Source organism: Molossus molossus, unplaced genomic scaffold, assembly GCF_014108415.1.
Source record: "Molossus molossus isolate mMolMol1 unplaced genomic scaffold, mMolMol1.p scaffold_m16_p_2, whole genome shotgun sequence".
In the NCBI taxonomy this organism is placed as follows: Eukaryota; Metazoa; Chordata; class Mammalia; order Chiroptera; family Molossidae; genus Molossus; species Molossus molossus.
In genome coordinates, this window is record NW_023425355.1 from 28,403,032 (window position 1) to 28,424,303 (window position 21,272).

At 40.1% G+C, this 21,272-nt stretch overlaps 1 protein-coding gene across 6 annotated transcripts; it reads right to left on the reverse strand.

Annotated features, from left to right (window-relative positions):
* Positions 1–15,954: 15,954 nt before the first annotated feature.
* Positions 15,955–20,305, reverse strand: ARMCX2 (armadillo repeat containing X-linked 2). Of its 6 annotated transcripts, XM_036271797.1 has the most exons (4): positions 20,229–20,305; positions 18,971–19,034; positions 18,578–18,653; positions 15,955–18,215 (listed from the first exon to the last, which is right to left on the reverse strand). In XM_036271797.1, the coding sequence occupies exon 4, from the start codon at positions 18,084–18,086 to the stop codon at positions 16,293–16,295; it is 1,794 nt and encodes a 597-aa protein (XP_036127690.1). In that variant the 5' UTR covers positions 18,087–18,215; positions 18,578–18,653; positions 18,971–19,034; positions 20,229–20,305; the 3' UTR covers positions 15,955–16,292. The 6 variants fall into 6 exon arrangements, with proteins under 6 accessions (XP_036127690.1, XP_036127691.1, XP_036127692.1 ...); XM_036271798.1 differs by lacking the exon at positions 18,971–19,034; XM_036271799.1 differs by lacking the exon at positions 20,229–20,305 and having other exon boundaries at positions 15,955–18,196; positions 18,971–19,141.
* Between the last annotated feature and the right edge of the window lie 967 nt (positions 20,306–21,272).

Consider the following 21,272-nt stretch of genomic DNA (forward strand, 5'->3'; position numbering starts at 1 on the left):
TACACAACAGCTCAGTACCAGCTTCCCAGCTTCCATTGCCTAGAGGCATTGCCTCCTGTTGAGACAGGTTAGTAAGCTACACAAGTAATAAGGAAACTGAGACAGATATTTAAATGGTCAAGCAGTTTAGAGGCATCTAGTAGATCACAAAATCCTATCTTCCCTAACCAAGTACATTTAAGAGTGAATGGTTTACACTTCTCCTCCCCAACCAGAGGGCAAATAACTTAAACCACCCTACTCAGGGAGATAGCAGAAATCCAGTTAGTGCCATTTGCCAACCACACCAAGGACAGATGAAGTTAAGGACATAAATCTCATTTTGGCACATCAGAATAAAGCTGATGCATATTCTATTGAGATTCTCCCCTAAAACCTCCCCTAAACTCCTAGCCTTTAAAAACCCTCAAAACAAAGGGTACGCCCTCTCCATCCCAGGAGCATTCTCGCACCTTTTCCTTCTCTCTCTTCTTCTCCCACAGGCATGTGTTTTCTAAACTCTAAGATACCCCAGGAGACTTACAACCAGGAAAGCAATGGGCAGTGGCATCTTGTTCTAAACTAACCCCTTGAACCTGTCTTCGAGACCCCCTTTTCTCTGATTTCCCAGTGAGCCAAAGCAGTCCTTCTTAGGCTCATTTATTTCCTATAACATTTCTAGAAAACCAAAGCAGCCCTACCTAGGCTCTCTCCTATAGCTTCTTCTATCCTAAGCCCTTCCTTGTTTTACTCTCCCCAGCTTTAATAAATGTACTCTCAAAATCATCTGGACTCCTGTTGTGGGATCTTTCCTGCACAAAGTCAAGAGCCCACACACTATTGGCTGGCCCAAGGCAGACCTGCTCCAGGCCCAGTCCCCTTTCTGATAACACTTGTCACCATGTGGGATTAAAACCCTGGTCCCTAGCCCTTAAAGCCAATATCCATCTGTTTGTCTTTATCTCCTGCTTAAGGAATGTCATTTATTCCTTCATTGTTTCTTGAAAATTTCCATTTTATGAGTATGAGCTTGACTATATTACTATTTTAAATTGGGGGGGGGTACACATTCTATCATTTCTGTGAATTTCAAGTGGGAAGGGAAAAAGTGTGTTATTGATTGAAAGTTCCTCAGATAGGTTTGTTAGATTGTGTAGGTGACTTGTGTCATACCTCTCAAGAGACATCTGGGGGGATGGCTGCTTTATATTACTTCCAGCCAGATAATATAGGGTGTGACCAAGCTTTCTGTATCTCAGCATATCAATGGCAGGGAAGCAGCAGAGAAAGTCTTGATTATTCAAGGATGATACTGAAGCAAATAGAGAGCTACCATGTCTGAAGGGACAATAAGGAAAGAATGAGAGTGGTGAATTATGTAGAATAACATTACTAGAATAACATGGACTTCTTCCTTCAAACAATGCTAAGGCATTCTGTAAGAATCTTTGGACTTAGATAAAACCATGGAAAAAACAGTAGACCTTAAACTGATACTGTTTCAGTCAGACCTATGGAATGAAAAGACAAAATGGAAATTATGAGTATTGCTATAAAAAATAAAAGTTAGATGTCTTACACACTTGAGTTTCTGGACTGAGATTATTCTAATTACACATAAATATATACATATATATACATGCACACACATTTGTATATGGACAGTAAAACAATTGGAAGGATGTAGCACACTGTATTAGCCATGACATTTGTTGTAGTGAGATTACAAGACATTTGTACTTTTTTCTTTGCCTAGTTAACTATACTTTCTTATTTCAGCTCAAATTTTACTGTCCCCTATCTATTCCCTCAAACTGTGTCTTGTTCTTCTGCTATATACTTTTGTATACATGTATTCCATTACTTTTTGTACTGGAATTATACATACACTTGTGTGATTATTTGATTACTATATATCCCTCACTAGTCTGAGCTCCATGAATGCAAAAACCTAGTTTGTTTTCTCATCATTATATTCTCAGTACCTTACATAAGCACTCAATAAAGACTTATTAAATGAATACATCTGCATTATTTGAATATTTTTACAATGACTGTATTAATTTCATTATTAAAAGACAATAAAAATCACCCTATTTAGAACAAATATGAACTTAGACCTTCTGGTCCAGTGATTCTTAATATATTTGAGGGTCACACTTTCCACTCAGAATGTGCTGGTAATTATAGTCTCTCTCTCCTGAAAAATCCACATACACCCTCTATTCACTCCTAACACACAACCTTACCTATACTTTCAGTTGTTTATGGACTTGGCCAGAGAACAACTGGTCTAGATTAATCAGTATGGTCAGTGGGTGAGAGTTACTTGGATACTGGTCTAAGCCTGGCTGAGGGGTCACCAGGGAGGAGGTGGAGTGGCAGGCAACAATTCTGCCGTCAAGCGAGGCTCCTCCTGAGTTACCTGGAAAATGGGGATAAGAAATCCAGCAGACTGCACTTCTCAGACTAGATGGGAGGCAGCAGACATGGTCCAGGGAGACATAATGAGTAAAAGCAGAGAAGAAGCAGATCTGGGGGCTCTCCCTCACAGCAAAATTTCTCCATGATTCATGGATACCTTCAGCTGCAGGGATCTAGGAGGGATCTCATTCTGGTTTCCATTTGTGGGAACAATGCTCCCATCTATGTTGGGGCTGAGTTATCTATATGGGAATTTGGGAGAGGGATGGAAGGGGCCAATGGCATTTACTCAGGTCACTACACTAGCCACCTGTTCATGTATATATTTGGAGTGGGCAAAAGAGTCAGATGCCTGAATGAAAAGAATGAGAGGCTCTGGAATATGGGAGGGATCAGAAGATAGCACCTTCTCTTCCTCTTTATAGGATAGGAAGGATCAAACTATGTCTGCATCTCTTACACTCTCAGCTGCCTTGGTCTCACAGCTCTTCCTTTTGTGTAGAGTTGAATTTCATTATTTAGAAGGATTCAGTCTAAAAACTTATCAAATACCTTAGCATGCTTATAAACACTTCTTATGTACAAAAACAATGCAAATGTACAACTTATTTGGACTAATTCACTTGCATGAAATGAGGCCTAGTTGGAGACATTTTTTATTATACATATTTCCTTAAAATTTTAAAAATATGTTTTTATTGATTTTTTAGAGAGACAGGAAAGGGGAGAGAGAGAGAAACATCGATGTGAGAGAGAAACATCGATCGGCTGTCTCCTGCACGCCCCCTACTGGGGATAGAGCACGCAATCCAGGCATGTGTCCTGACCAGAAATCAAACCGGGACCTCTCAGAGAGGACAATCAATCCACTGAGCCACTATTTCCTTAAATTTATTTCTTGTTAATTATTTAGTGAAAATAACTCTATTGCCTTTTTCTGATAGTAAAAATGGTTGCATGCTGTTTACTTTTTTTAATTTAATTTTTTCTTTATTGATTTTAGAGAGAGAGAAAGGGAGAAGGAGAGATAGAAACATCAATGAGAGAGGACATCAATTGGCCACCTCCTGCATGCCCCCTACTGGGGATCGGGCTCACAACTTGAGCATGTGCCCTCACCAGGAATCGAACCAGTGGCCTCTTGGTGCATGGGTCTATGCTCAACCACTGAACCACACTGGCCAGCCCTGATGTTTACTTTTTAAGGCTGCATTAATATGGGAAACTATGAGGAAGTAAGTACAAATCCCATGTTTACTCCCTGCCTCTATTACTGACCTCCTGCCCACTCTCTTACCCAAATCCCTGTCTGATTTCCCCCTCTTTTTGGTGGATAGAAATGAATGCGGGGGAGGGGGGATGGGAGATTTTACTGCCTGTAAGATTAAAGGTGGAGGGGGCCAGCCCTGAGAAAGGTAATAATGAGACTGTAAACTTTGAAAACTATTGCCCATAGCCAGGGAAAGCAGATACTAAGACTTAGCATCTTAGATGACTAATTTCTTTCAGTAACATTTTATGATTTCTTCCACAAAGCTCTTGACCACTGTGGCAGAGACTGTTAGTGCTCTCCAATATTCATACTGTCTGCTTCCTCCTGGGCACCCAGCTAGATGATAGCTGTCAGTAGTCTTTTGTAATAAGCATGGCCATAAGACTGAGTTCTGGAAAATGAATTGTGGCAGAAGTGATGTATATCACTTCCAGATTTTCTCTCATAGGACATCTCCATGCTTGATCTGTGTTCTCTCATTTCCTATATACTAGCTGAATGGAGAGAACACTGAGTACCTAGAGAACGGAGGAGTGCAAAATAAAATGAGCCTGGAGCCTGAATGCTCATGTGCAGCGGAACCTCCCTGCTGACCTGGAACATTAACTTGAGACTCTTTTGTGACTGAGAAATATTTTTTGTAAAGTCATACTATTTTTCCTGATATATGGTGACAGAAGGTCATTTGACTTTGGGTGGTGGGCACACAGTGCAATACAGTATACAGATCTTGTACCAGAAATCCACACCTAAAACCTATGTGATCCTCTTAACCAATGTCACCCCAATAAATTTAATAAAAAATAAAGTCATATTATTTTTGAGTCTTTTGTAACAATAGTTTTGGCCTGTTATGCAATGGTGACGATTATAGAAACTATAGACTAGATGTACGGAGAGTTATACTAACCATACTCCTTCCTTCATATCATACCGTCTACATTGGTCTAATAAAATCCCTTTCCTCTTTTCTTTATTCAATTCATTCATTTACTACTTTATTTCCTTTCATTTCTATTCCTCACTTTTATCCTCGCCACAGGCAACTGTTCTAATATATTTGATATGTATATTTTTGTGTTTGAGTTTTTAAAAAATTTACATTATTTTTTATGCATGACTTTTTAATTTAGGTAATGGTATGGTGCTTTGGTTCTCATTATGTTTTTTTCCCATTCAGTAATATTAGAAAAAAATGTTACCTGTTACTCTCTGTACATCTAGTCTATAGTTTCTAGCTGTTGCATGATATATCACAATGCTCGCCAACTCTAATTTACTTACTCATTTTCCTAGAAACAGAATCAAGACTGCTTCCAACTCCCTACTACCTCAAATACTGTGATGACAGTCTTCATGCATGTCCCTTTATGGACCTGTGTGAGAAGTGTTCTGGAATATATATATAATAAATGGATTGTTGGGCCACAGGACATATGTATAATTAATTTAATTAAATACTGTCAGGTTGCTTTTTGAAATAGCAGCTTCAGTCTAAAATGCAATCAGCTGTGTATGTTGGAATTTCGATATCCTTGCACCCTCATTAACAATTGACATGTTCCAGCTTTCTAATTGCCAGCCAAAAAAGTCTAAATGTATTTATAATTGCCTTTTAATTAGCAATTATCTGATTAATACTGAGTTTGAGCACCTCTTCATGTATTTCTAAGCATTTTGGTTTTCTTCTCTGAGTATACTGTTCATATATTATGCAAATTTAGGATGGTATATTCCTGTCATTTTGGATTTGCAAGAGTACTTTCCATATGCTAGATATTAATCCTTTGTTAGTTTAAGATACTGAAAGTACTTTATTTCTTTATCTATTAAATTTGCTTATGGTATCCTTTATTGAATAGAAATTCTTATTTTTACATAATCAAATCACTAATCTTTTTTTTTGCCTCAAGTATGTACTTTTGAGGTTTAGTTAAGAAATTGTTATCCTCCCTGGCCGGTTTGGCTCAGTGGTTGGAGCGTTGGCCTGTGGACCAGAGAGTCTGGGGTTCGGTTCCCGCTAGGGGCACATACCAAAAAAAAAAAAAGTTATCCAGTTCTGTTACAAAGATATTCTCCTATATTATCTTTCTAAAAAATATGTTTTTTATTGATTTTAAAGAGAAAGAATTGAATTTAAAGAGAAAGAAAGGGGGAGAAGGAGAGAGAGATAGAAACATTTATAAGAGAGAAACATAGATCAGCTGCCTCTTGCATACCTCCTACAGGAGATCTAGCCCACAACTTGGGCATGTGCTCTGATGGGGAATCAAACTGGCAATCTTTTGGTGCATGGGATAATGCTCAACCAAATGAGAGCCACACTTGCCAGGGCTCCTACATGATCTTTTATTAACTTTCATATTTAGGTCTTTTGTCCTCTGAAGTCTAGATTTATATTTGGTACTAAGCAGGAGTCCAGTTTTATTTTTCTTCAAATAGTGAGTCCTTCTTCCCAATACCATAAACTAAATAGGTCATCCTTTTTCCATTGGTTTGTGGTGCCAATTTTGTAGTATATTAAGTTTCTACATTTAGTAAAGTTTGTATGTTAGACCTTCCATATATATATTTATCTGTTCCATATTACTTTTGTTACCATGATATGGCAGGTACAGCTAGAATTCACCAAATGATCTTTGTACTTCTCTACTTCCCTAGCCTGCCTTGCATTTAGATGGTAGACATATGACTAGATCTAGAGAAGGTACTATAAGGAAAAGTAATGTAGATGACTTCTGAGACAGGTAGTTTAAAAGGCCACATATTGAAATAAAGGAGCCTCAAAATAAAAGAAGCCTGAATCATTGAGTAACTGCATGGAAGACTGAAAAGCTGTCCAACATGAATTAAATTTTATGTAAACAAGAAAGAAAATTTGTTTTACTTCACTGAATTTTGGGGTTTATTTGCTACTGCATCATAGCCTATTGTTACCCTGACTAATATATATTGTTTTGTAGTATATCTTACTATCTGGTATAATTAGTCTCTCTTTATCCTTATTTTTCAAAATTGACACAGCTCATTTTGAATATTAATACTTCCATATAAATGTTAGAATGTGTCAATCAAGCTTTGATAGATGTTTTTAATGTTAAGACAATTAAATATTCCAACATTGATCATGCCATATTTTTTATATATTGCTGGATTCTACTTGCTGGTATTTTTATTAAATTTTTTATATCTACATTTATAAGTGAGGCTTATCTATAACTTTTTAAAACAGACTTTGTCTGGTTTTGATATAAAGGTTAGCTCTGGTCTCACAAAATGTATTGAATAATATTAATTTCTGTTCTTTGCATAATATTGGAAGTATTTCTTTAATCCGAGCCTATTTGGGTGACAAAGACTTTTAATTTCCTCAGTCATTACAGGACCCTTTGGGTTTTATGGTCAGTTTTTATTTTGAGTCAGTTTTGGTAGGTTTTATTTTTCAAGAAATCCACCCACCATTTCATCCATGTTTTCAAATTCATTGACATAAAGTTAATCATAGTATTCTATTATCTTTTAAAATCTCTGCCCGGGACTTCTCAAGAAGACTCTTCAGCCAGCCACATCCAGTCCAATCACTTAAAAAAGAGAAGCCAAAGAAAAAGGATTTGCTCCATGAAGATGCTCCAGATCCTTATGAAAGAGCACGTAAAGCAGTCAGTGACTTCTGCAACTGGGCTACTGAGATTGTAAGATAGTAGTAATACGACCTTTAAAGTCATGCTCAAAGTTACTTTTGTTAAAAAACAGCCTTTGGCTATAATCTAAGTCAAATAAAGTCATAAAGAAATCTTAAAAAAATAAAATAAAATCTCTGCTTATTCATTATTCTGCCTTTTTGCTCACTGCTAATATTGTTTATTTACACTGTTCTTTCTTGGTCTTACCAAAGGTTTGCCTTTTTTATGATTCTATTCGAAGCACCAGCATTTGGCTTTGTTGATACTGTCTTATGTATTTTTCTATTTCATCTATTTCTGTTCTTGTATTTTTCATTCTTCTATTATTAGGTTTATTCCTTTGGTCTTTTTCTAACTTTTTATTTAGGAAGTTTAGCTGATTAATATTTTGCTTTTATTCTATTCTAACATAAGATTTAAAAAATAACAGCTTTATTGAGAGATAATTCACATACTTAACAATTCACCTATTTAAGCTATACAATTAAATTTTTTAGTATATTCACAACCTTATGCAACCAATACTACAATCAATTTTAAAATATTTTCTCACCCCGAAAAGAAACCCTGTATCCATTAACTATCATGCTCCATCTTTCCTCTACTGCTCCTCCATCCTTTGTCAACCATGATTCTACTTTCTGTCTCTATAGATTTGCCTATTCTGGACGTATCATATAACATAAAATTTAAGGCATAAATTTCCCTTTAAATACTGTCTTCGTGGAATCCCACAAATTTTGATCTTTAGTATTTTAATTATTGTTAACATTATCAATATTTTTATGTTTCCATTATGTAATTTTTGAGCCCATGAATTATTTGGAAACATGTTTTAAAGTTTACAAACATATGAGTTTTTTAAATGTTATTTTGTCATTATTGATTTCTATACTAATTGCATTTTGGTCAGATAAGGTGATCTCTATGATACTGATTCTTAGAAATCTGTTGAGACTTGCTTTATGGCCAAGCATATGATTGATTACTGTAAATGTCCTATGTATGCTTGAGAAGAGTGTGTATTCTTCTATTTTTGGGTGCAGGATTCTGTGTATGTCCATGAAATCAGCTTGTTGATCGTATTGTTCACTATTCTAAATCTTTACTATTTTTTGTTCTCATCCTTTAAATACTTTAGAGAAGTGTGTTGAATTCTCCATGTGATTGTTGATTTGTTCATTTCCTTTTATAGTTCCATAATATTTTTCTCTATATATTTTGAGATTACTTTACTAAATGTTCATACATTTATAATTATTTTGAATTGAACCTTTCATCATCATTAAAATAACTTTCATTTTGAAATAATAATAGATTTACAGAGATTGCAAGGACAGTACAAAAAGATCCTCTCTACTGTTCCCACAGTTTCCTAAATGGTTATGTCTTACATAACTATAGGATGATTCTAAAATTAGAAAACTGACATTGGTACAATGTATATATAAAGTTCTATGTCATTTTATCATACTATTGCAATTAAGATAGGGAAATATTCCATCACCACAAAAATCTCCTTTTGCTACCTTTTTCTTGTCATACACACTCTCCACCCCATCATCCTTAACTCCTGGCAAAAACTATCTTATTCTCCATCTCTACAATTTTTTTCATTTCAAGAATGTTACATGAATGGAATCACACAGTGTGACATTTTGAGATTGGCTTTTTTCCCCATTTAGCACAATGCCCTTGAGATCCATTCAAGTTGCTCTGTGTATCAATATTTTATTCCTTTTTTTTTTTTAACCTCACCTGAGGACATTTTTCCATTTTTATTCAGATAGAGCAGGAGGGAGAGAGAGGAAGAGAAAGAGAGAGAGAAAGAGAAACATCGATGTGAAAGGGACACATTGAGTGGCTGCCACCCGCATGACCCAACCAGGGCCAGGGACAAACTGCAACCAAGGTACATGCCCTTAGCAGGAACTAAACCCTGGACCACAGGCCGACACTCTAACCGCTGAACCAAACCGGCCAGGGCTTTATTCCTTTTTATTGCCAAATAGTATTCCATAACATGTACAGGTTTTATTTATTTATTTATTTATTTATTTATTTATTTATTTATTTATTTTTTACCATTTATTTATTTTCATCTTTAATAATATGCTTTCTGTCTTAAAATCTATTTTATCTCATATTAATTTGGCCATGTCAACTTCCTTTTTGTCAGTGCTTGCATGGTATATTTTTCTATCCTTTTCGTTTCAAAGTATCTGCATGCCTATTCTTTAGTATGTAAGTGGCTGGATTTTTATTTTTATTTTTTATTTTTATTTTTTCACATCTTTATTGTTGGATGTAAAATGTATTACAGATGTTCCACATTTTTCCCCCATTGACCCCCTCCTCCCCACTCCCGCCCCCCTCCCACCTTTTCCCACACTATTGTCTGTGTCCATTGGTTATGCATATAAGTTCTTTGGTTTATTTCTCCCCCCCCCCCAACCCCTTTCCCTTTGAGGTTTGTCAGTCTAGCAATGAATTTGTGCTTCTTAATCCCTTCACCTTTTTCACCCATTCCCCCAACCCCCTTCCCAACTGGCAACCAACAAAATGTTCTCTGTATCTGTGAGAATGTTTCTGTTCTACCTGTTAATTTTTTTTTAGATTCCATTGTTGATAGATATGTATTCATTGTCATTTTGTTTGTTCATATGTTTTATCTTTTTCTTCAAAAAGACCCTTCATCATTTCATATAATAAGGGTTTGGTGGTGATGAACTCCTTTAACTTTTTCTTGTCTGGGAAAGTTTTTATATGTCCATCGATTCTAAATGACAGCTTTGCAGGATAGAGTAATTTTGGTTGTAGGTTCTTGTTTTTCATCACTCTGAGTGGCTGGATTTTTAAAAATCTATCTTTTATCTAGTATGTTTAGCCAATTTTTACTTATTGTGATTACTAGTACATGTGAACTCTGGGCATTATATTTGTCTTGCTTTTTTGAGGCTCTACTTTTCTTATTTTTTACCTCCTTTTGGATTAAATTTTTTTCCTAGTGCATTACTTTTCTTTAAGGCCGTACACATTATATACTCTATTATTTTAATGATGACTCTTAAATTTTTTATCATGCATAGCTAACTTAAGTGTAGACCTAATCAATATGTAAATAATAGGTGAGAGCCCCAATTGCAATAAATTTGGATCGACATAAACTTGTATTTGTTGTCAGGCACATTCAAAATGTATAATTCTTCTCTTTCTGCTCTGATATTGCAATATCACCCTTAGACTTAAGATGTTTTCATATTTCAAAGTATAAGTCTCAGTGAGAGCATATGAGGCTAATTGCTACTTTTCTTATAAGTAGAGAAAGTAGAGCACAGTGGAAACTATTTCAAAAGTCCCAGAAAGGCTCAGGATTTCCCAGATCACATATTTTGGTTACCCATCTTCCCAGATTCACTAAGGAAATCTGGCAAAGTGGTGAATTAAACTGATATTAAAATTAAGTAATAGAAAAGACAAATTTCTAAACTTATTCTTCAACTTGTCTTAGTCTTAAAGACAGTTAAGTGGAAAAATATTCTTGAAGCAGGATTCCGTAATGGCTCTATTTTATCTTTTACATTGAATCACATATTCCATAATTTAGTCTACCCATTGTTTTCACTGGAAGCTGCTCAGTGTCCTTAGGGGGGAAAAATTGATCCCACCTAATTCTTCTCCATGAAATCATTCTATAAGAACAACTTCCTTGTTATCTGGAACCTATTGTAAGAGGGAAAGCTCTCAGTTAACCGTAGGCTATTAGATTTCAAACCCAGATGGTGGGATGAAATCTCATTTGCACTTTGCTCACCTCAACCTAAATATCCCATGTTTTCTTGAGACTCTATTGCTTACTACCCCATTTCTGGTCTTACTCTCTAGTCTTTATTTACGTAAAAAAAAAAAGGGAATTTTAGGAAGGTTATTGTTATATACCTTACAAGAGAATGTCAACTGATGGTCGTTGGTACCAATTCAACATCAACAGGAATCCCCAATTTGGGGTGCAAGAAAGAAAAAAACTTTATTTAGTGCAAACAGCTCAATTGTGACACAGCATGGCTGTGTAACATATCAATAGTATTACAGCTCAATTATGAATCAGCATGGCTGTGGAACAGGAAAGTTATAAGGAGGCTCTGGGGTCAGGCATCCCTTGATTGAGGCCCCTCTTGGGCTAGACAGCTCTGCTCTGTTCGGGTCTGCTCCACTTGCTCCAATCTGCTGTGCTCTGCTCTGGTCCAGCGAGAAGTCTTCCGTGTTTCAGCTCCAGTCAGAGAAACACAGTTTTCAGTCTTTAGTGGAAAGGGAAAGTGCACGCCCCTGGAGGTGAGCTGAGTTATATAGACAGAAGTTCCTGTCTCTGGTCCCTGATTGGTTTGTCCTCATGCAAATGAGGACTCTAAATTCTTGCAGTTTGATTGGCCCCCAAAGCACTGGCCTGATTGGTCACAGTGTAGCTGCTCTGATTGGTCAGTGAAGATGCTAATGGGGATATAGCTAAATAGCTCCAATTGGATAGGAAAAGTCTCAGTCCTATTGGTTGAAATATAATTTCAGAAACTCCTTTACAAGAGTAAGCTCAGATGGCAGGAATACAGTGCAGGTAGGCAATCCAGTGCTGGAGGCAGGCAATTTAGTATTAGGCTTCTCCCTAAAACATGGCTTGGGTGAGAGAGGCCGATGTATAGAAATGGCTGTTAGCTTCTCCTTTTTAAAAAATTTTTAATTTAAACTCAGTTAGCCACCAGGAGCCTTTCTTAGTAGGTATCTTCTTTCTCAGGGTCCATAAAAAGGAAAAACTGAATAACTTGGACTGATAAAGGGTGGAAACAAGTGCAGCTCCAGGGACTTCAAGAGAAGAAGTTTGTATCATTTCATCCTTGTGCTTTACCACTAAAATGACAGACCTGTGTTATCAGTCCTTGCATTTATCTGTTCACATTATTTTTTTTTAAAAGAACATGATCATTTATTGATCCAACTGCTTACCTAGACCAATAAATTAAAGTAAGGAAGGCGGGAATATTCACTGAAAACATGGTTGAGAACTGTCCCACTTCACCCATGCCCTGGACACAAAATGTAAAAAGTAAAAACTATCATACAGAATGTCTAAGGAATATTTCAACAGTCACACTTCAGGAATAACAGAATACTATATAGCCAGTACTTAATTTCTGGTGCCTATTATTATTATTGTATTAAGTTGAGTCTTTCCAAAGATCTACCCTTTTAAATCTCAGCACACCTGGACTATGCCATTGATTTTTCACATGTGATGTAATTTAAGATGCAAAACTTAGATTTTAGGAAATGAAATAGTTGCCTATTGTGATCCTTAGCTCATTCATAAGGCCAGGCTAGATATCTCTGCATGGGAATATGTTTCATCTGAAGGGAATGGAAGTTTCCACTGCTAATCAGAGCAAAGGAAGCAGTTTGGATTACCTGAATAGCTAGGATCAAGCCAAGAGATGCTGATGCATCCATCTTCAATATGTGAGTTACCTTTCCCTCATCCAGAATACAACTTTACTATTTCAGAATTGACATCTTTTCAGATTCTCCTTCTTAATGGTTCAAACAATCTTGAGGTCTAGGTTCATGCAGGGTTATCTTGTTACCACAGCAATTATATTCTTTATTAAATCACATGTTCTACATCATATGGGTTACAATAGTCACAGTAAAACTAAGATCAATATTAGGCCCAAAAGTCTTTCATAAGTTGTCCTAAAAGGATAAAAAGAAAAAAAAAAGCTTTCATCTTCATTATTATCACCACTTGTCTCTTCAGAAAAATCCTTAACTATTACAAGCTATTAAGCCTTGAGTTCTGTATGCAAATTTTCCAAAATTCTAATTTTGTTTGAAAGCTCAAATTTTATTGTTGGTGACAAATATTGTCAGTTGTTGTTTTTTTTTTTTTATTTTTATTTTTTATCCTCACCCGAGGATATTTCTCCATTTTTTGTACAGATAGAGTGGGAGGGAGAGAGAGAGAGAAACATCGACGTGAAGGGACACATCGAGTGGCTGCCACCCGCACGACCAACCAGGGCCGGGGACAAACTGCAACCGAAGTACGTGCCCTTAGCGGGAACCGAACCCGGGTCTCTCTGGACTGCAGGCCGACGCTCTAACCGCTGAGCCAAACCGGCCAGGGCCAGTTGTTGTTTTTGAAGGTTCACTTTATTCATTTTCAAGGAATGTCTGCCCAATACCCAAGTTAGAAAATGTCTGCCAGTCATTGTTTCAAGTAAAAATAGTGTTCCACACAAAAATCAGCTAATTCAGAGCACAACTCAAATGACTGCAAATAGTTTTCTTTGAGACAATCATGTTATTAAGCTATGTAGATTAGTGCTTTGTGCACACTTTCTATTTTATTAAAGAATATTAAAGAAACATGCACTCCATTAAGAACATTTCAAAATATAACTAGATTAAAAAATTTGAGTGTGTGACTATAAGGGAAGCAATCATTACTAGTACAGTTTGGGGACACTGCCTTGATCTATGCTAAAGCACCAGCAGTTATATTCACTGTTCCTTTTGCACCATTACTGCAAATGTTAACCTTGTGAAAATAGCAACTAACATACTAGTATTGTTTTGAAAATAATTTTGACCTTATAGTCTCAGGAACCTGCAGCAGCCTGTACATCGAGAACCACTGATGTACAATATGATTCCAGCACTGTGTAAAAATACAGAGATTGCATAATAAATATCTGAAAGAATTTTCACCCACTTTCAGTTGCAGAAGTGGTTTTTGACTGATGCCACAGCTCTTACATTTGGCAAACAAATGTCTTTTCTTGCCAATATTATAGAAGTGCAAGTTTTTTTAATCCTCACCTGGGGATATTTTTCCATTTATCTTTAGATAAAGTGGGAGGGAAGGGGAGAGAGAGAGGGAGAGAGAGAGAGAGAGAGAGAGAGAGAGAGAGAGAGAGAGAGAGAACCATCAATGTGAGAGAGACACATCAATTGGCTGCCTCCTGCATGACCCAGACCAGGGCCGGGTACTGAACCAAAACCAAGGTACATGCCCTTGACCAGAATCAAACCCACAACTCTTTGGTCCACGGGTGATACTCCAACCGCTGAGCCAAACTGGCCAGGGTGAAGCACAACAGTTTTTAATAGTTGCATAATATTTTACTGTGTGGGCATACCACCTATTGTTTAGCCAATTCCATAGTGTTAGACATTTAAGTTGCTTCTAATTTTTCTTTGTTAGAAACAGTGCTCAAATGAACATCCTTATATATTCCTCTGTGTACAATTGTTTGATTATTTTTTTTTTAGGAAAAAATCCTACAAGTGGAATGCTTGGTTGAAAGGTGTGTACATCTTTGAAGCTTCTTATGAAGATTACCAAATGATTTTCCAGATTAGTTGTACAAATATATACCACCAATCTGTCCCTTTTCTATGTGCCTGACTTCCCAGAGTCCCTATTGCTATCCCTGCCACAGCCAACCACACACTTGAACACAAATGAAGATTTTGTGAGGAGTGGCAAGGATGTGGGCTGGGTATGGAAAATCTCTGGGACTTTTCCCACTTTCTTCTTTCATTGTTTCAGTGGACCAGGAAGGAGAGGAAGAAAGATGAATCTGCTCTTAAGTGAACTCAAGGGTGGGGTAGGATTTCCATAAGGGTCTCACCACCGTCCCTCTTCTAAAAGAAGGCTGTCCTAGTCCTCTAAACCTAGGGGGAAAAAAACACTCTTTGCACCAAGAGTCACTGTATCTGTCACACTACTTTTCCTCAACATTCATAATGATAACTCATTTTGGCATTACTTGGTCACCAGAATTGCCCAAGAAAGATAATTTTCTGTCAGACTTGTACCAGATTATGCAGTCCTCCCTCTCTGTCAACCTACAGCCAAATAAGACACCCTTACTTTTTTGGTAAGAGTCTCTTATTACCATCCTTCCCTACCAGTTGCTATAGTCACCACCCTACTTCACTCATCATCATCTTGTTCTTGGTTTATCATAAGTTCCTAACAAATGTTTCCAGTCTCCACATCTAACCTCAGACCAGCTTCAATCTGTTTTGCACATTGCCACCAAATTTCTTTTTTTTTTTTTTGGTCAAAATATTCAGTAACTCCCAGAATATGACGGGATATTTTAATATCTCAGCTTGGGGTCAGGATCTCCCCTAAACTTTTGTTACCCTACATTTCCACCTTTCTGTCTCATTACTCTTCCTACAGTTCCCATTCCAGTCAAGGTGGTTACCTTCCTATCACAGGAAGATTTCCCACCTCTGTGCCTTTCTTCAAGCCATTTTCCCCTTCCAGAATGCCATTATGTTTTCTCATGCTGTTCTCCAGGGTCCAGCTTAAGTGTGCCCTTCCTCCTTGAAGCTTTATAGCAACTTCTGCTTCATTTAGCCAGACAGCATATTTCACAATGGGTATATTTCTAGGTACTGTTAGCAGTCCTTCTCTATTTATGCACCTTATTCTCCAGTTAGGTTTTAAATTGACGCATGAGAACATTTTTTTTGTTAGTCAAAACATACAACTTTATTGATGATACACAAATGAAGTCTTTGGTGGATAGATTCAAGTAAAAAAATGATAGAAGTGTAGGCTATTAATGATAGACAAGTTCACTGTCAATTCACAGAGTAAAAATATTTCCATTCAAGCAGCACGATTAAAGTCACAAATGTGTTTTCAGTACAAGAGGACTATTTATTTGGTATTTATCAAATGGTTCAGCTTAAAGCTGGAGACTGTCACAGATAATATCACTCTGGATGATACATTATTCAAAACTGGCAGCTGAAAGGATCACTTTACTATATGAGCAAGTGGAGGAGCAGTAACTTCAATTTTCATTGCTTCCAGACTGCAAAACCAAGAAATTTCTTCAAGTCTTTTGAGAGCACAAAGCCAATTAGAATTTGTCAACTAGTTTTATAACTTTCACTTTCACCAAGAGGTCATGGTGATCTGCTAAGGCTCGAATTTTCTTAACGCATACCCCAGATGTAGTGCATAAGTAAAAAAGGGAACCTTTATTGAATTCCCTGTAGTTGAATACTTCTGCTCTGAGATTGTCATAGATGATCTCAAATAGAGTAAGAGCATTAATAAGAATTTCTGATTCCACATAAGAATTATAGAGTGAACTAAATGATGATGGCACTTGGGTACTGAGCAGCTTTTTTAACATATCTGGATTTTCAGCAAAATTTGAAAGTATTTTCAAAATCTCAACCTTGATTTTTCCACCCCCCTGAGATAACAAACGAAAAAAATTTGCAATTGAATTGACAAGCAGGTGCTGGTAGTCATTAGTAATAGTCATGTTTGTTAAAAATTTTAGTCCAACTACCTGTACTGCTGAGTTCAGGTTTGAGGCCATGATATCATCCATCACTTTATTCATGTACACCTGAAGCCGGCCCTGATTTTCATAATTCTCACTCAGGTTATTCATGGCCATTAATGCTTTTTCTTTAATGTGGGGATCAGTTTTATTGATCATATTTGCAATAATTGGGAGGCCTCCCAATTTTCGAATTGTGTCTTGGTTGCATGAATAATTGGCATTGTTGCTCAGAGTGAGCAAAGCTACCTGTTGGATGAAAGGATCATCTGATTTTTGAAGCAAAGCAAGTACTTTCCTGAGATCACGGACACCCAGAATTTCATCAATATCATAAGGAAAGGGGCGCTTCTGCATGGGAACGGGTCTCCTCCCTCTCCCTCTCTGTTGGGTCTCAGGCTCAGAGTCTGACTCTGACTCTGTGTCAGTCCACCCAGACTCCCCTTCCTCAGAATCAGGGACCTCTGCCAGGAAAGCCTGTCCCCCATTAGCAGAGGCTGCAGCAGCTGCTGCAGCCCCATCCCCAGGGCGGAATCCCAGCCCCAATTGGTCTACTTCAACCTTGTTGTTTTTCTTGCCCTTGCCCTTGCCTCCAGTCCGGGACCTGGTTCCACCCTTAGCTCCACCTTTGGGTACAGCTCCAGTTGCTGACCCGGCCTTAGGTATAGCCCCAGTATGAGCTCCAGGAGTTGCTTTCTTAGCAGCTGCCGCTGTTTTTGGGGACCCTGAGGTCCCTAGAGCCTCTGAAGCCTCAGAAAGCGCTGCCAGTACAGGAACCTCTGCCGCTTCGGTAGGTGCTGCTGCCTCAGTAGGTGCTGGTATCTCAGGAGGCACTGCTGGCGCCCTAGGAGCTTCTGCTGTGCCAGGGGTGTCTGCCATTTTGGGAGGCCCTACTATTGTGGGGGCCTCTGCAGCCATGAGGGCCTCTGCCTCCCCAGGAGGCATTGTAGAAGCCACTTCCACTCCAACTACTAATTCAGTCTGAGGCCCAACCCAGGCCCCCTCTGCTTCCAGGGCCTGACTTCCAGACCCACTCTGAGTCTCAGCACTGGGTGCAGCTGGGGCTACTACCTCAGCTGCAGCTGCGTCCAGGGCAAAGGCTTCATCCTGGGCCCTGTCCTTTGTTCCAGTGAGGACTGGGGATGGGGGACTGAATCCTGGACCAAGGTCGATTGTGAATCCAACCCTTAGTCCGGATCTAGCCCTGGCTCCAGTCCCTGCCAGAGCCCTGGTCTTAGGCTTAGCCAGTCTCTTCTTCATCTGGTTTCTTCTCCGGGTGTATTTGTAGACACAGTACCAGGCACTTGCCCCGATCACTATCCCAGCAGCTACACAGCCAGCATCCCGAACTCGGCTCATGGTGCAGCTGGAATGATTCTCTGATCTGGGCGTGGAGCTGGCTTGCCCAAGCAGGATGTGTGCACGTCAGGGCAAGGCACTTCAACTCAGGCTCACAAGTTCTGCAGAGGCTGCAAGCCAAGCAAGAACCTGAGGTAAAGGATAGAAATGAGGCTTATGGCTTTGGCTCACTTGGTGCCTAACCAGGCCTACTTAGAGGAGAGTTTGGGGGACATAATACTTGGTGGGTTAGCTAGTACCCAGGCATAGATGTCCAGGCCTGTGTTTGCTGATTGAAGACCCTGGTTGTCTAAAGTTTTCTACATCTTCATCCTTAGCCTGTCCTACCCAATGCCAAAACACACAATTTCCCAGCACCCAAATGGGGAATGAGAGACAGTACTGACGTCAGGAAACTGATGGAGAGCAGAAACCTCGGTAGAGATCATAGATTCCGCTCTGATCCTCCCCCAATGACCCCAAGGGTCTTCAGATGATGCATATTCACATACCAATCTGCTGTGAGCAGGAGCGTTTGCCCTTCTCCACCAGGCTTGTAGGTGTGCAGGGCTCAAAAAGCAGACAGACCTGTGGAGAGATCCCAGAAAGGGTGTTTTGGGGTCTTTGGTAGATGGATTCTGCTTCTTTTCCTGATTTGAGCCCCTGTGGGCCAAGTTTTTCTCTCACAGGCCTCTTCTTTCCACCAGTATCCCTTCCTTCTCTAACCATTAATTAAGAAGGCGGATGCCACACCCCTTTCCTTGCATGGAAAAGGACAGGCCCAGGGTAAGAGTATCTTATAAAGAAGGAGAAGAGGGAGGAAGAGGAACCTCTGGTCACAGATCTGCTCTGGTTTCTGCCACACCCACATAAGGGGTTCCCACAGTTCTCACCCCCACACTAACCTGAAAGGATTCAGGGCTGTTCCTCCCTCCTTCCGCTCAGTTAAAACTTCATCTTAAGGACAGACTGAAGGGCAGAAAAATAGCCGACATTGGAGCCTGGTGGATGGTACAAACACAGGACGCGTCCCAACAATTGCCTTTTAGCAGTCACATACCAGAATGACAAATGGTTCCACCTCTCAATTCTTCTCACCCCTTCTCCCACCCCAAACCGCCACTCTTGCGCAGTCTCCCCAGGCACTCAACCCCTCCTTCCCTTTGCCCCGCCTCCCTGTCAGCCATTTCTTCGGGCCAGACAGCCACACCCCTTCCCCTGCACCGAAGCAGGAGGGGGCGGGGCGAGGGTGCCCAGAGAGCTAGACGGTACACGGGACAGGGAATTACTGCCAAGCAATCTTGTCCCCCTCCAGTGACCACTCGTCCTTCAGTCCCCAGCCTCCCAGAACTGGCATTAACCTACAGAACAGGAACCCCAGTGTCTGCCCTCTCGATTTGAGGGTTGTGATTTTCCAGTTTCTCGGCTCTGGGCTCCGCCTCCCACCCCCCACCCAAATACCATATTAACCGCCATTTCTCCCTCCAGAGTACCCGAACTCCTTTTTCCAGGACTGCAAAAACGGAGGTGAAGGATTGTGTGGGCCAGAGGTGTCCGGAAAGCGGGCTGGGAGTTAGTACGGCGGTTTAATATCAGATTCTTTCAGGGTCCCCCCTCCTGTGAAGCCCAGACAGCGCCAAACCCTCCATCTCCCTACAGAGCTTGGCACCCCCATTTCTTAACACCCCTAAAGGACAGAGAGCCGACGGGAAATGAGAGGGTGCGAGCACGGTGGTGAGGTGGGGGAAGGTATGTGCAAAGTGAGGGTGTGAGTGAACTAGCAAGATTGTTTCTAAATAGCGTGCCCCTCCGGTCAGCCTTTCCCAACCTCTCCACTGGCCTTATTGCACTGCCACGTTTATTTCTCTTCCCCGCTTTTCTCAAAACAAGACGGCATGTGGGGTGCAGGGTCTGAGTGTCAAAAACAAAAACAAAACATATGGGCTGGGAGAGGAAGTAAGCGAATTCTCCGCAAGGATATCAGTCTTTATGTCCCTCCCCTCCCCCTCTGCCTGCGGCCCACCAAAATGAACTGCGATTGAGCTCGGGGGTCTGGAAAGCCGGCCAGGAGCTGGCGAGGCGGGGGTGCCCGCGGCCTCAAACTCCTGCATCTCGGGATTACCCCTTTCAGGGGTGCCAGGTCATGCCCACCCTCACACCCACCTGCCCGGATCTGGGGGAATTTTCTCCTCCTCCTCCTCGCCTGGGTTATACGCACGGCAGTGCGCAGCGAAACAGAGTTGGTACCCAGAGGAGGACGGATGACGGCGGTCAGGGCTTTAAGTACCGTTGCCCACGTCAGCTCCTGGTCACGTGAGGTCCACATCTCCAGTAAGCTTGGGTCTCCAGTTTCCACTCTCACAAAAAACACGAGCATCCTGATTTACCCCCACTCCCATCTCACCCTGCCTCATCAGGTCCTGTCACTCATTTTTTTGGTCTTTGTAATCCTAGAGGCAAAAAGTAACCCCCTTTCCCTGTTAGAATTTGCCTTTTTCTGGTTACAGGGAGGGGGATGCATCTTCTTGGGCAATTGTCAAATTTTACCTTCTTCTTCTTTTTTTTTTTTTTATCCTCACCTAAGGACACTTTTCCATTTTTTGTTCAGATAGAGTGGGGGGGGGGAGATAAAGAGAGAGAGAGAGAGAGAGAGAGAGACATCGACCTGAAAGGGACACATCGAGTGGCTGCCACCTGCACAACCCAACCAGGGCCAGGGACAAACTGCAACCGAGGTACCCGCCCCTAGCGGGAACCGAACCCAGGTCTTCTCTCTGGACCGCAAGCTGATGCTCTAACCTCTGAGCCAAACTAGCCAGGGTCAACTTTTACCTTCTTTTGTTGGGGAATTGTGTCACCCTCTTCTGGGCAACTGGACACTCTCCCCTTGCTCCACCTCCAAGCCCTGGTCACCTAGTGTCCATCATTTCCCTTGAAGTTGGGCCCCTACTCCAGTATAGGTAAGTGGCAATGTCAGAAAGGAGACAAGAGGTGGGAGTGGGGCTGTACTTCTGAAACACTGCTCGGTATTGTTATGTATTTATTTATATTGTTGAAAGTATTACAGATGTCCCCCCTTTTTTCCCCTTTGACTGCCCCGCCTCCTTGCTCCTACCCTCCTCCTGCTTTCCCCAACCTAATGTCTGTATAGATTGATTGTACATATATCAATATAAATTCTTTGGTTTATCTCTTTCCACCCCTCCC